General features: G+C 47.2%; 2 protein-coding genes across 3 annotated transcripts; one reads left to right on the forward strand and one right to left on the reverse strand.

The window, feature by feature from the left end:
• The first annotated feature begins 920 nt into the window (after positions 1-920).
• On the forward strand, positions 921-1964 carry LOC120688827. Its single transcript, XM_039971194.1, has 2 exons — positions 921-1240; positions 1916-1964. The coding sequence occupies exons 1-2, from the start codon at positions 921-923 to the stop codon at positions 1962-1964; spliced, it is 369 nt and encodes a 122-aa protein (XP_039827128.1).
• Positions 1965-3738: 1774 nt separating this feature from the next.
• On the reverse strand, positions 3739-6593 carry LOC120688428 (UPF0496 protein 4-like). Of its 2 annotated transcripts, none has more exons than XM_039970748.1 (2): positions 6041-6593; positions 3739-5521 (listed from the first exon to the last, which is right to left on the reverse strand). In XM_039970748.1, the coding sequence occupies exon 2, from the start codon at positions 5514-5516 to the stop codon at positions 4149-4151; it is 1368 nt and encodes a 455-aa protein (XP_039826682.1). In that variant the 5' UTR covers positions 5517-5521; positions 6041-6593; the 3' UTR covers positions 3739-4148. The 2 variants fall into 2 exon arrangements, with proteins under 2 accessions (XP_039826682.1, XP_039826683.1); XM_039970749.1 differs by lacking the exon at positions 6041-6593 and adding an exon at positions 5905-6010.
• Between the last annotated feature and the right edge of the window lie 5041 nt (positions 6594-11634).

Below are 11634 nucleotides of genomic sequence, written 5' to 3' on the forward strand. Positions count from 1 at the left end.
GGAGGCGGCGGCGGGGAGCAGCAGAGGGAGGGAGAGGGCAACAGGGAACCGGGAAGGAGAGGGTTAGGGTTGGAGCGGCGGGAGGGGTTGCTGCAAAAACTACCTTGCGGGGGTGTTTTCATAAAAATGATAGAATTCTCGAATTTGTTTTTTTGTGTTGAAATAAAAATAAATATTAGTTCGAGGTTCTACATGAAAAATATACGAATGTAAGTAGGGATGAGCTAGATTTTGTTACGATTACCATAAAGTAGGAGGGTTTTTTCAAAAAAAAATGCCAGAGCGACGGCCGAGCGACACATGTCGCCTTTTTGCCGTAGAGTGCCGGGAGGAGCGAAGAAGGCAGTAGATTTTAATCACACACATGTCGCCTTTTTGCCGTGGAGTGCGGGGAGGAGCGAAGAAGGCAGTAGATTTTAATCACTGCGATGCCGGATCGTAGAAAGATCTTGCGATCCTGTCCCGTTACCTGGCAATTGGCCTTGTGTTCCCATGGCAGACCGTGCGCTCTGGTGCTGATTGTTAACTGGTGCTGATTTATTGTTAAATAAAAACACTGCTATCTGGCTGCTAGCTGGTGGCTGATGCTGATTTAATATGAGAGCAAAACACTGTTGGCTGGCTGACAAGTCAGCTGGACAAAATGTTGTCATCCGGCAAGCGGAGCGAAGCCTTCGACGAGTATACGTAGGTCTCGAAGTTGCTGGTCACACCACAAAGACGAAGAGGAAGTGTCCATGGTGGGTCAGGATGCAAGTGTCGTAATCGGGTCAACAAGTGGCTGACCCAAGCTACCCATCAAGATTATTTCTGGGTTTTGGTTTAGCCTGACCCATTACAACATTTACCAATGGGTCAACCCAAAACACCAAAATTCCAGCGGAGCGCCGCCGCTTAGTACAAGGTACCAGCCAGCTGCCATGGTCGCCCGCCGCCGCAGCCCCGCTATGCCCAGGCGCACGGTGCGCGTGGCCGGCAGCCCCATCCAGACCACGGTGACCACGCGGCCGGCCATCGTGCGGCGATGGGTGTACGGCACCCTGTGGCTCCAGCGCCGCCGCCTCCGCTCCTCCTCCGGCCTCACCGTCGGCCTGGGCGTGCAGTGGGCGCCGCCCTTCCACAGGTTGCCCGCCGGCGACGAGCCGCGCCCGGGCATGCTGCAGCTATGCGTCGGCAACCGCTGCCTCATCTTCCAGCTCGCGCTGGCCGGTGGCGACGCCGTGCCGCAGATCCTGCGCCGGTTACTCGCAGACGCCCGCGTCACGTTCGCGGCGCGACGTCGAGGCGGACCGCCGGGCTGGAGGTCGGATCGACGCTGGAGCTCCGCGCCGCCCCCGCCCCCGGCGGCATGGGGAACGCCACATCGAAGGTCCACAGCTTCGGATCCGCTGAGCACACCGCCTCGTATGACCCTGGCTCGTCCTCCTTCTCCTCCACCTCCGCCGCCGCTGCTGTGAGCCTGTGACAGTTCCCCATTGTCGCCGAATCAAGAGTCGAGCAGGGACAAACACTGAATCCAAGGAGCAATCAAGATTCAGGACCAAGAGCCTCTGTAGACGCGGATTTGTAAGAGGGGGTGTGGAGGTGCGCCATGGAAGAAACACAAAGGGAGTCATCGACAACCGCCGGGCAGCCCAGGAGGGAGGGGAATCAACTGGTTGGGTGCTGCGGAGCTGCTGCAGATGGGCAGCAACACCAGCGCCTGGGGACGAATGGGGTGGAGCCGCTGCAGGGAGGGGAGCTCGGGACGAGATCTTGTGTGATGATCGGGTTAACCAAATAACCCACAACGTTTAGTAGTGCTTGACACCAAGATTGAGTGGGTCAACCCAGTGAGTAATTACACCAAATTGGGTCATTGGGTTGACCCATAAAAATCTGCATCCTGAGTGGTGGGTTACTGGTGGCATTCCAGGTGGTCCGCAGAGCACACCGCGGCGTTCCAGTTCAATGTGCCTTGTTGAAGCAATCGACGAGGCAGCTCGGGCAGTTGCCGCTGCTTGTTTGTGCACGAAGAGGCCCGTGCGCTAGCGGTTGACCCTCGACACGGTGCTGTGAAGCAGTGGAGGAGGACGCCACCGGGCACCAGGTTGCTACAACGGCTGGGGGGGGGCGGAGGAGGGGGGACGAAGCGGGGCTAGCTAATTCGCGCGCGCGCCAGCAGAGCAACTAGCAAACGATCGGACAACCTAGTATATTCCATTTTGGGCATCTAGTTAATTCTCTTTCTCTTTTTGGATCGGCTGCAGCAAATGGCTTTCTAATTCGCGCGCGCGCTAGGATAGCTTCGTCTCCTCTGTCAGTAGACCGTAGTGCTCACATTCGCGTGTGTTGCATGCGTGCTCACATTCGCGTGTGTTGCATGCCTTTCTGACTCGCAAGGGCCTCTGCAATCCAAAGACACTGTTCACCCACACGCACACCGTTAATCCGTCATCCCCATCCTATTTTATTATTCTGAACAAAAAAATTGTGTGAAACAAAATATAAAACCAAACGATGTCAGCATAAATTATATATGAAAAACTATGTACATTATTTATTATAAACTATCAGGAAAAATATATTTATGTATAAATATTCTATTCATAAGTTATGCATGAAATCATTAAAATATTTGCATAAACTGTATGATACAAAAAATATGTGCATACATGCCCTGCAAAAATTATGCACATAGATTCTTGTTCATAGGTTATACAAAAAAAACATATAAATTGTATGCACACATTGTATGAAAACAAAAATTATATTCATAAATTGTTCACAAATATTTATGAGAAAAAGTTACGAAGTAAAAATATTAAGCACAAAAAATCTAATAATAAAAGAAAAGAAATTATGCACATAGATTCTTGTTCATAAGTTATACAAAAAATGTATAAATTGTATGCACACATTGTATGGAAACAAAAATTATGTTCATAAGTTGTTCACAAATATTTACGAGAAAAAAGTTACAAAGTAAAAATATTAAGCACAAAAAATCTAATAAGAAAAGAAAAGAAAAAAAACGTGCCCAAACCCACGCTCTGGTTACCGAGGTCACCATATAAGGTTGCTATATTCGTACAGCAGCATCGCTTGGGCTGGATGCTCTGCTTTTGCATTCACGTGGAGAAAGGAAATGGAAAAATTAAAGTAACCATCAGGTGGGCGTCCCGCGTCCACATGTGACGTGCGAGCGAGGCGGACACGGTCGGAAATCGAGCGCCAGTATGGGAACCAACGCTCGCGCGCCCAAATGGTATCCGCGGACGAAGCCGCCCCCCCAAGGCGGTCACTGACAACGGCGCCGTCACAAACGAAGCCGAGCATGGGCAATGGCGGACCCAGATTTTTCCTACAGCCTGGGCCACTCGGGCACGCCGCGTCACTCATCCGATGCCTGTTACATTGCGTAGGCTGCTTGAGCTGAAGATTAATCGAAATCGCGTACTGTTGAGTGCTGTCCTGTGCACGTCCATAGTGACGCTCGCCAGCGGGAGCCCGGGCCAGCGCCCAGGCTCGCCGGGCCTTGGGTCCGCCATTGAGCATGGGGGCATATCGGTGGAACTTGCGGAATCGGAGACGAGGCGCGGCAGCAGCGCTTGCACCACTACCACTGATTTTCAGAAATGGAATGTATAGACATGCCGGACGATATGGCCAGGACTGCTGAAATTGTCATTCTCGTGCACAAAAACTCGTGGAAGCGCCAAGAACAAAGCCGAAAGTTGGGCGGCGTACCAATTCAAGTTATGCAAGACAGGAATTAACGTTTTTTCAACTCATTTTCATGTTCATTACCAGCACACATGAGAGCATACATACAGTTTACCCAACTCTCGCCGTAGTACACTCCATGACCAACTCAACACCACACTATTTACTTAACAACACACTAGTTACTCTAGTTACTACTCACCAAAAAGAGGCAAAACTGTAAATAACCAACAATAACAACCTCGGTCCCCAGGGCATATAAATATATAAGCTTTTACCACATCGCAACTAGCGGCACATGATTATGCACAACTGAGATCTGGCCCCAACTTAGTGTTGGTGGGTCTGAGCAGGGGGCAGAAGTCAGAAGCACCACGCACAAAGATAAGCCACTGAGCTGTGCATACACACATTACATGGCAGAAGCATGACAAAGTAGCATGCTAAGATCTGACCTCCGCAGAGACCTTGATCCCACCTGAAATCCTGAGGTTGCAGAGTAATGCATCACGCCCTGTAAGCACAATCTGGAAGAAGTCCCCCACCCGCTTTGACAGCGAGTCCAACCCCAGCCGGAGTCCTTCAGCGCTTTTTGACATGCTGGAGATGCAGTTCAGCAGCTCTTCTCTCCTATCTAAACCACTGGCTTCACTGCCAACGCCAGTGGCATGTTTTGCGTTATCATCTTCGTATCCTCCGTTGCTGGTTTTCTCAAGCCCGTTCGCTTCCTTTGTATGGCTTATAGTCTTGGTATCCTCCTTAATATTGGCTCTATCGAATCCCTCTTCTGTAGTAATACTCTGCAGCATGATTAATTCATGCTCAAGGCTAGTGCCCTCAGCCGGCTTAAGATTATCCTCATGGCCTTCTTCCTGAGCTGTAGTAGTATCTGACATGACCACTTCCTTTGAATGGCTAACAGCATGTGCCAGGCTGGTATTCCCCTCTACAAGTTCAAGCTGAGCAGCGCCAGTCAATGCATGCAGCTGTCTAGCGCATACTTCAACTTCCTCCAGCTCCTTCACAGCTGTAACACGACCTCTGGATAGTTGTCTGCTAAGTTCCTCACTTATGGCCTTATGAAGATCATTGAAGGCTTTAGACCAACCAAATTTCTCAGGAACATCAAACTCCACCAGCGGCTTGGAGCTACCTGACAGTACAGCTACAAGCACACTGCAGATGAAGACTGTAACGGCCTCAATTCCATACAATGCCCGCATGAGCACCTTCCCCTTAGCAGAATGCTTAACCTTCATCAAGCAAAGGTTCCCAGAAAGCTCCTGTAATGCAGTCAAGCAATTATCAAGCCTCGGAGACCTCTCGCTTGCGCGCTCCATCCATTCATTAAGCGATGCCTCAGCTCTCTTGAGCTGCTCTTGTGACGGCACTTGGTTCCCAGAGTCCAACACATGCAGGACATACTGCACCAGCAACTGCCCTTGGTCCAACCGAGCAAGCTCTGAGCTCAGTGCGATGCAGATGTCCAGAAGCTTCACGCTGCTGTTTAGATAAATGTCGACCCATTTCTCGTCCCAGTCCGAGACAGGAAGCTCGAGCTCGGTGATCAGGGTCGCTATTTTGGTGTGCAGTTCCGATAAGCAGTCCACCGCAAGCTTCATCCATGACAGGGTGAGCACATTCGAGGCAGCCTCTGGCTTGAGCTTCCTCAAGCTCGAGGCCAGGCCATCCTCGTAGGAGGTGAGCACTGCAGTGAGCTTCCGGGAAAGGTGCGCTCCTCTTGGGAGGATCATCCTGAAGGGGTTCCCGACGGGGAAGAAGGACCTGTGCCCGTCGTCTGGGCGGCTCATCTCCGCTGCAATCAAAGCAAAGCTTTAGTTTAGGAATTCACAGCACAAACGCAACGGGGCAGAAGCAAATCTTTACACCACAAAATAACATAGGCACTATGGATATTGACCCTCCACGTGATGCTAATAAGCTAGTAGCAATCTGCAGTGTGAAAACAGCCACGCTTGGCATCTTTCTGGAAGATCCTTCCTCGATTCGATTCAAGGGCAAGCCTTCACTCAAACCACAGAATCTACTGATACTCCCAGCACACCTGAGCGCACTACATCAGCATGCGCAGTACCCTAACCGCAGCCTATTACACCTGGCTATAAACACCATCGGAGAAGCTGAATCCAACAACCTACGCGCAGAAATAGAACAAATTCGAAGCTATAGCGAACCTACCGCCCACAGATTCACCACAACTTGGCCCAAATTTGGGCGAAATCGACCGTTCCCCTCGACCCCAATAACAAGCATCAGATCGAGAGTCAAGGCGGCAGCACCAGCGAAGGGAGCCCCCCCCCCCCCCCCCCAATACCTGGATCCGGGCGCGCGCGCGGACTCGATTCAAGCTCGACGAACGGGTTGCGTCCGCGGAAGCTGCGAAGGCTGTGTGCGCTTGACTCCTTGGCGATGGGTGAGAGTGCGAGGCTGGGAACGGGGAGAGAGAAGAAGGGGAAAGGCAATGTGAACGCTGGAAAGTTCGAGACGGCCGTTGAGGTGAGCTGGGTACTTGAGTTGGGCCGTGGTGATAGCAAACCCGTTGGGCTTTGTTTAGTCAGAGGGTTTAAAATTTTTGAAAGAGAATCTTTCTACATTTAAAGTATTAAATAAAAATTAATAACAAAATTAATTACAGAACTCGTCTGTAAATCGCGAGACGAATTTAATGAGCCTAATTAATCTATCATTAGAAGTTATTTACTGTAGCATTACTGTATCAATTTAGCGTCTAATTACAGCCTAATTAAGTTCATTGGATTCGTCTCGCGATTTATAGGCAAACTGTGCAATGCGTTTTTTATTTCGTCTAGATTTATATTTTCATGGAGGTGTCGGAATTTTTTTTTGAAATTTTGAATTATACAACTGAATAAAGACTTGATTTTTTTCTCACCGTGGGGCCCACCGGGCTCCGGGATGAGCGCCCGCTGGCCGCCTTGTTTACCGTTTGGTCGGCATGATTAGGCCAATTATGAATTGTCTCGCTTGCCAGGATTTGGTGACGTGTCCTTGCTTTAATCTCAGTTTGTGATACTTCCATGCCTCGAGGTCGGGAATGACTATACAACATTCGAGTGATTTTTAGCTTTTATCTCACTCGTTTCTGGGACCAATAAAAACATGCCACGTATCAGCTTTTAGTGATAAAAAATTGAGTGAACAAGACAACAAAATCAACCAGTTTCTAAACCAACACGCAGTGGAAAAACTGAGTGAAAGACAGAAAGAGCAAACGTAAATCAACCTGAAAATGATGATACAACACAACTGAAAACAAAAACAAAAACAACTGAAACAACCCAAAATTTAGAAAGCAAAAAAAATCATAAGGAAACAACACACATACTGATTGTGTGGTGTGCATGTGCAACGTTCATGATCGTGTAATGGGCGAGAAGCCACTCGGCCACTCGGGTCAGCAACGACAACGGCATGGCAGGTGCCTAGCCAGGCCAGCGAGACTGCATGTTTCCCATGATCCCATCCCAACGACAATTCCACGCAGGCCACTATCCCCTCGCGACTGCCACAAGCAGGCTAATGGGCCGGGCTGTAAGAAGTCCGATCGAAAGCAAAATCAATACACAGCGTGATAAAAAAATCGATTGATAGAGTAAAACAATAAAGTAATTTCTAACTATCACTCGAGTGATTAAATTTACTTTCTCACTAACTAGTTGGGCCGTGCCAAACGCCTGCTCGGTAGAGGCCCATCCCATCCACTTTCTTCTCGCGCTTTTTTCTTTTTTATATTTAAAAAAATCAAAATTTCAAAAATATATGTCTGTTTTGAAAAAATTTAAAAATATACCAAGAGGGGCTGTCGTCCCCCCGGCGACCGGGTGTTGCCCTCCTATATAACCATTATACCCCCATTTTCTCATCATTTAAGTCCAAAAATTCCATCAAAAATCCAGAAAAAAAATAGAGGGTGAGGAGAAGGGAAGCGGCGAAGCCCTGCCGGATTCCGCACTTGTATTCTGTAGGTTAGTACATTTAGTTTATGTATTTTTGCATTGGTATTGTAGAGTAATTTAATTTAATTAGTGCTATAGTAGAACCATTTAAGTAGGAGTTTAATGATACTTTAGTTACGTAGTAGTAAATTAGTTTAGAAAATTAATTACTATGCATTTATTATTACAATTGCAGTACTATTAGAGACGTGTTTATAAATTAATTACGATTTAGAATAGAATTTTGCATATGCAGTATAGAATTTGAGTGTCATCACGTAGTTATGAATACTTATATGTTATATGTTGTAGTTGAGTTTCATACTTAGTTTTTACGGATTATTGAATAAGGTAGTGAAGTAAAGAGTATAACTCGATAATTATTCTGTGATATACAGATATGTCGAGCAAGATGCAGTTTCAAGTATTTTATGGTGACTACAATATTTTGTATGGACCAAATGGAGTAGATCTTTCTGACTTTAAGTGCACATCTAGCGTCATAGATAAACCTCTGGAAATGAGTTTTGGTTCCATATGTAAGTGGCTGCAGCGTGGGTTCCGTGTTGATCCGTTGACACATGTGATGACCGTCCAGTCTCTTGTTAATTGGGAGGTAGAAAGTGATTTATGGGAATTGATGATGATACACAGCACTGATGACTGGCAGAAGTACATGCAAGCAGCTCTAGAGCGTGGGTGGCCTCTGGCCATTCTTGTTCAAATCCGGGAGCAGACACAAAATGAAATCCAACATGGTGCAGATCAAGCAACTCCGAGTATTCGAAGAGAGACCAACTATGTTGAGCAAGATGAGTCAGAAGAGATAGAGAACCAAAACATGGGACCACAGGGCCTTGCTGATGAGGGAGAGAGGATACATAGCATTGTGGACGAGATAGAGGCAGAAGATCAAACCGCAATAGAGATGGAATAATATGAGGGCTCATCTGATGACGAGCACTACTCATTGCCAAAATAGTGGAAGAAGCAAGGTTTTGGCAGTCATGTCGCAGAAGACGTACGAAATCAGGAGTGGGAGTACAGAGGGAATAAGGTAGTATAAGGTGCAACATATCCAAACATTGAAGCCGTAAAAGATGCTGTGAGACTATGGGCAATATCATTGAAACGAGAATTTAGAGTCGTAAAGTCTGGCAGTAAAGAATATGAGGTGAAGTGTGTGAATGATGGATGTCCATGGCTAGTACATGCATTCAAGGGAAAATGGAAGTCGAACTGGAAATGTTCCATTGTGACAGAGCACACTTGTTTGCTGTCAGAAGTTCTTCCCTCGCATCGCAATATATCATGCGACTTTGTTGCAAAGCAACTATATGGGTTGATTATGGACAACCTAAATTATGAGCCAAAAATGATTGTTCGACACATTGAGCAGACTTACCAGTACACCATTAGTTATTTGAAGGCATGGCGGGCTAAACAAAGGGTGTTCGAGATGCGGTTCGGCACATACGAGGCATCATATGATAACCTACCTCGTATGTTATCCCAGATTGCTGTTAGAAATCCTGGAAGCTTTTATGGCACATACCTCGTACAAGCCGTGACTATGGGGCAAAGCATTATGCAACGAGCCTTCTTTTGCATAGGTGATTGTGTTAGAGCATTTAAGTGTTGTCTTCTGGTGATCTGCATTGATGGCACATTTCTGACTGGAATGTATAAAGGTCAGATACTCACCGCAATCGGGGTAGATTACAACAACCAAATAGTTCTGCTCGCATTTGTATTTGTTGAGAATGAGAACTTAGACATTTGGTATTGGTTCCTTGAACGAGTGAATGTTCATGTTGTTGCTGCACGTCCAGATGTCGAGGTTACGTGAGGGCGGTCTACTGATAACGTGGGTTTGTTTCGAGTATATGTTACGCAGGGTTTGTTTCGAGTACGTTCGTTCCAGATAACGAGGGCTTCACCTTAGATGAACTCGACAGCCTGACTCCAGACTCACCTGGCGCGCACGGTGACCCCGATGTCTTGGGGGTATTCACAGCTAGGAGGAGCACCACTTGGGATCTCTCAGCAGCAGACATCGCAGCCCCTTTTGCGTCCTGAGCGACAGGTGAGGTCTCCGGATCGTCACACCGCAGCCCCTTTTGCGTTCTGAGCGACTGGTGAGGTCTCCGGATCGTCACACGCCCTAAGAGGGTCTGACGCCTTAGGGGTGGTTAGATATATCCGATGTTTGTATCTCTGATGTTTATTTGTAATGAGATAGCTGTGGACCGCTTATTTGTATCCGATGTTTATGATTGTGGTAGTTTACTTGTCATTTGTTTCTATAGATACTATTGATGTGAACTTGTTATGTTTGTGGGTTCCATAATGCTCGTGAAATAAGGGAAGTTCTTGCGAATTTTTTCCGTGATTTAATGAATGACATGTTAGGTGCGGTAGGAGTTAGCGGCCGAGATCCCGCCGACGATGATGACGACTACCGCATACAGTGTAAACTTCGTGACACGCTCGAATAGCTCAAAATAGGGACCATAGTGTATCTAGCTGCGAGTACGAGATCACAGATTACCACTGCTCAGCACGGCGATCACGGGTTTCCCAAATGTCGCATTGTTTGCCCAGACATACGTGACAAAAGACGACAACCCAATAGCAGTGCCCTTCCACCATTTCAAAAAGATGTGACAACACGGCAACCACACCAGCTCACCTTCAAAGCAGTCTCTCTGGCGAGGACGACGGACCTGTCGTTCTACAGCGAAGGTCTGTGGCGTGTAGTGGGGAAGGCGGCATCTAGGCGCGATCGACCGAGCGGCAACAACGCAGTGCTGTGAGTCTGCATGCACTTAGATGCTCTACATGCACAGAGAGGCATCGAGTAGTCATTTCTAGAATCAAATCTATCCTTTTCAGTGTTAGGTCAGCTAACCTCTTCACAGTGTTGTCATGTAGGCTTTTTAGGTGCATTTACACTCCACACTCCGGGTATCAGACCTTTGTGCGCCTATAAATACTCCAAAATTTGTGAACTTTCAGCAGCACTCAAATACCAAAGCTCATTGTATACACAATGTCTGGAAGTGGGTCTAGCGGGAAGAATTAATACGGTTTTGGGAAAGAAAAAGGGGGAAGAAAGGGAGACCCCATAATATGGGAGGGGCCTCTTGGACCTGATTTCTTTCCGGAACCAGTGTTTGAGTTTCCGCCACGGCACAAGAGTGAATTTACCAATGAAACTCCTCTTCGATAATATCATAACCGTAGAGAACCGTGGCCAAAATGCAGACATGGTGAGGACTGCATAGTGCAGATGTGCACCGACGGGATGGATGGCGGTCGGCGTTTCTTTAAATGTCCACACGCTTGGGTAATACTCGGTTGTTTCATTTCTTTATCTTCAATGAGACACCTTATATGAAATTTGTTTTGTAGTTTTTCGATGCTCCAGAAAACTGTGGTTTTACTAGGTGGGTCGATCCTGCACCAATTGATTCTGTTCAGGAGTTCATCGAGTACCTCCAGATAAAGAATTTTGATCTGGAATGCGAGGTGAACCATTATGAGGAAGTGAGTGAGGGTAACAAAGACGACGAAGATGATGATACCAGCAATGCTGCCGGTTCACAAGATGAACCATGCACTATTCCTTACTGCAACTGCCCTTGTCACAAGAAGAAGGGCCCTACGCCTCCGGCACCACCGCCTGCACCATCTGCAATGGGTGGATACTGCGGAGAAGGCTCAATGCAGTTTGCTACGTGGGGGTACGGCTACTAGGACTACCCTAGTACTAATGACATGCTGCATCGTTGTGTTTGTTGTGTTTTTTTTAAATTACCTAAGGCATGTTAGGTTATGCCCTATTTAGATCTTTACAGGTTTTTGCAAAAAAGCCGTAAACGCATTAAAGTAAAACGAAATCTTGCTAATTTGAAGTACTAAATGAAGTCTATTTACAAAACTTTTTGCA

This window comes from Panicum virgatum, chromosome 9N, assembly GCF_016808335.1.
Source record: "Panicum virgatum strain AP13 chromosome 9N, P.virgatum_v5, whole genome shotgun sequence".
NCBI lineage: Eukaryota > Viridiplantae > Streptophyta > Magnoliopsida > Poales > Poaceae > Panicum > Panicum virgatum.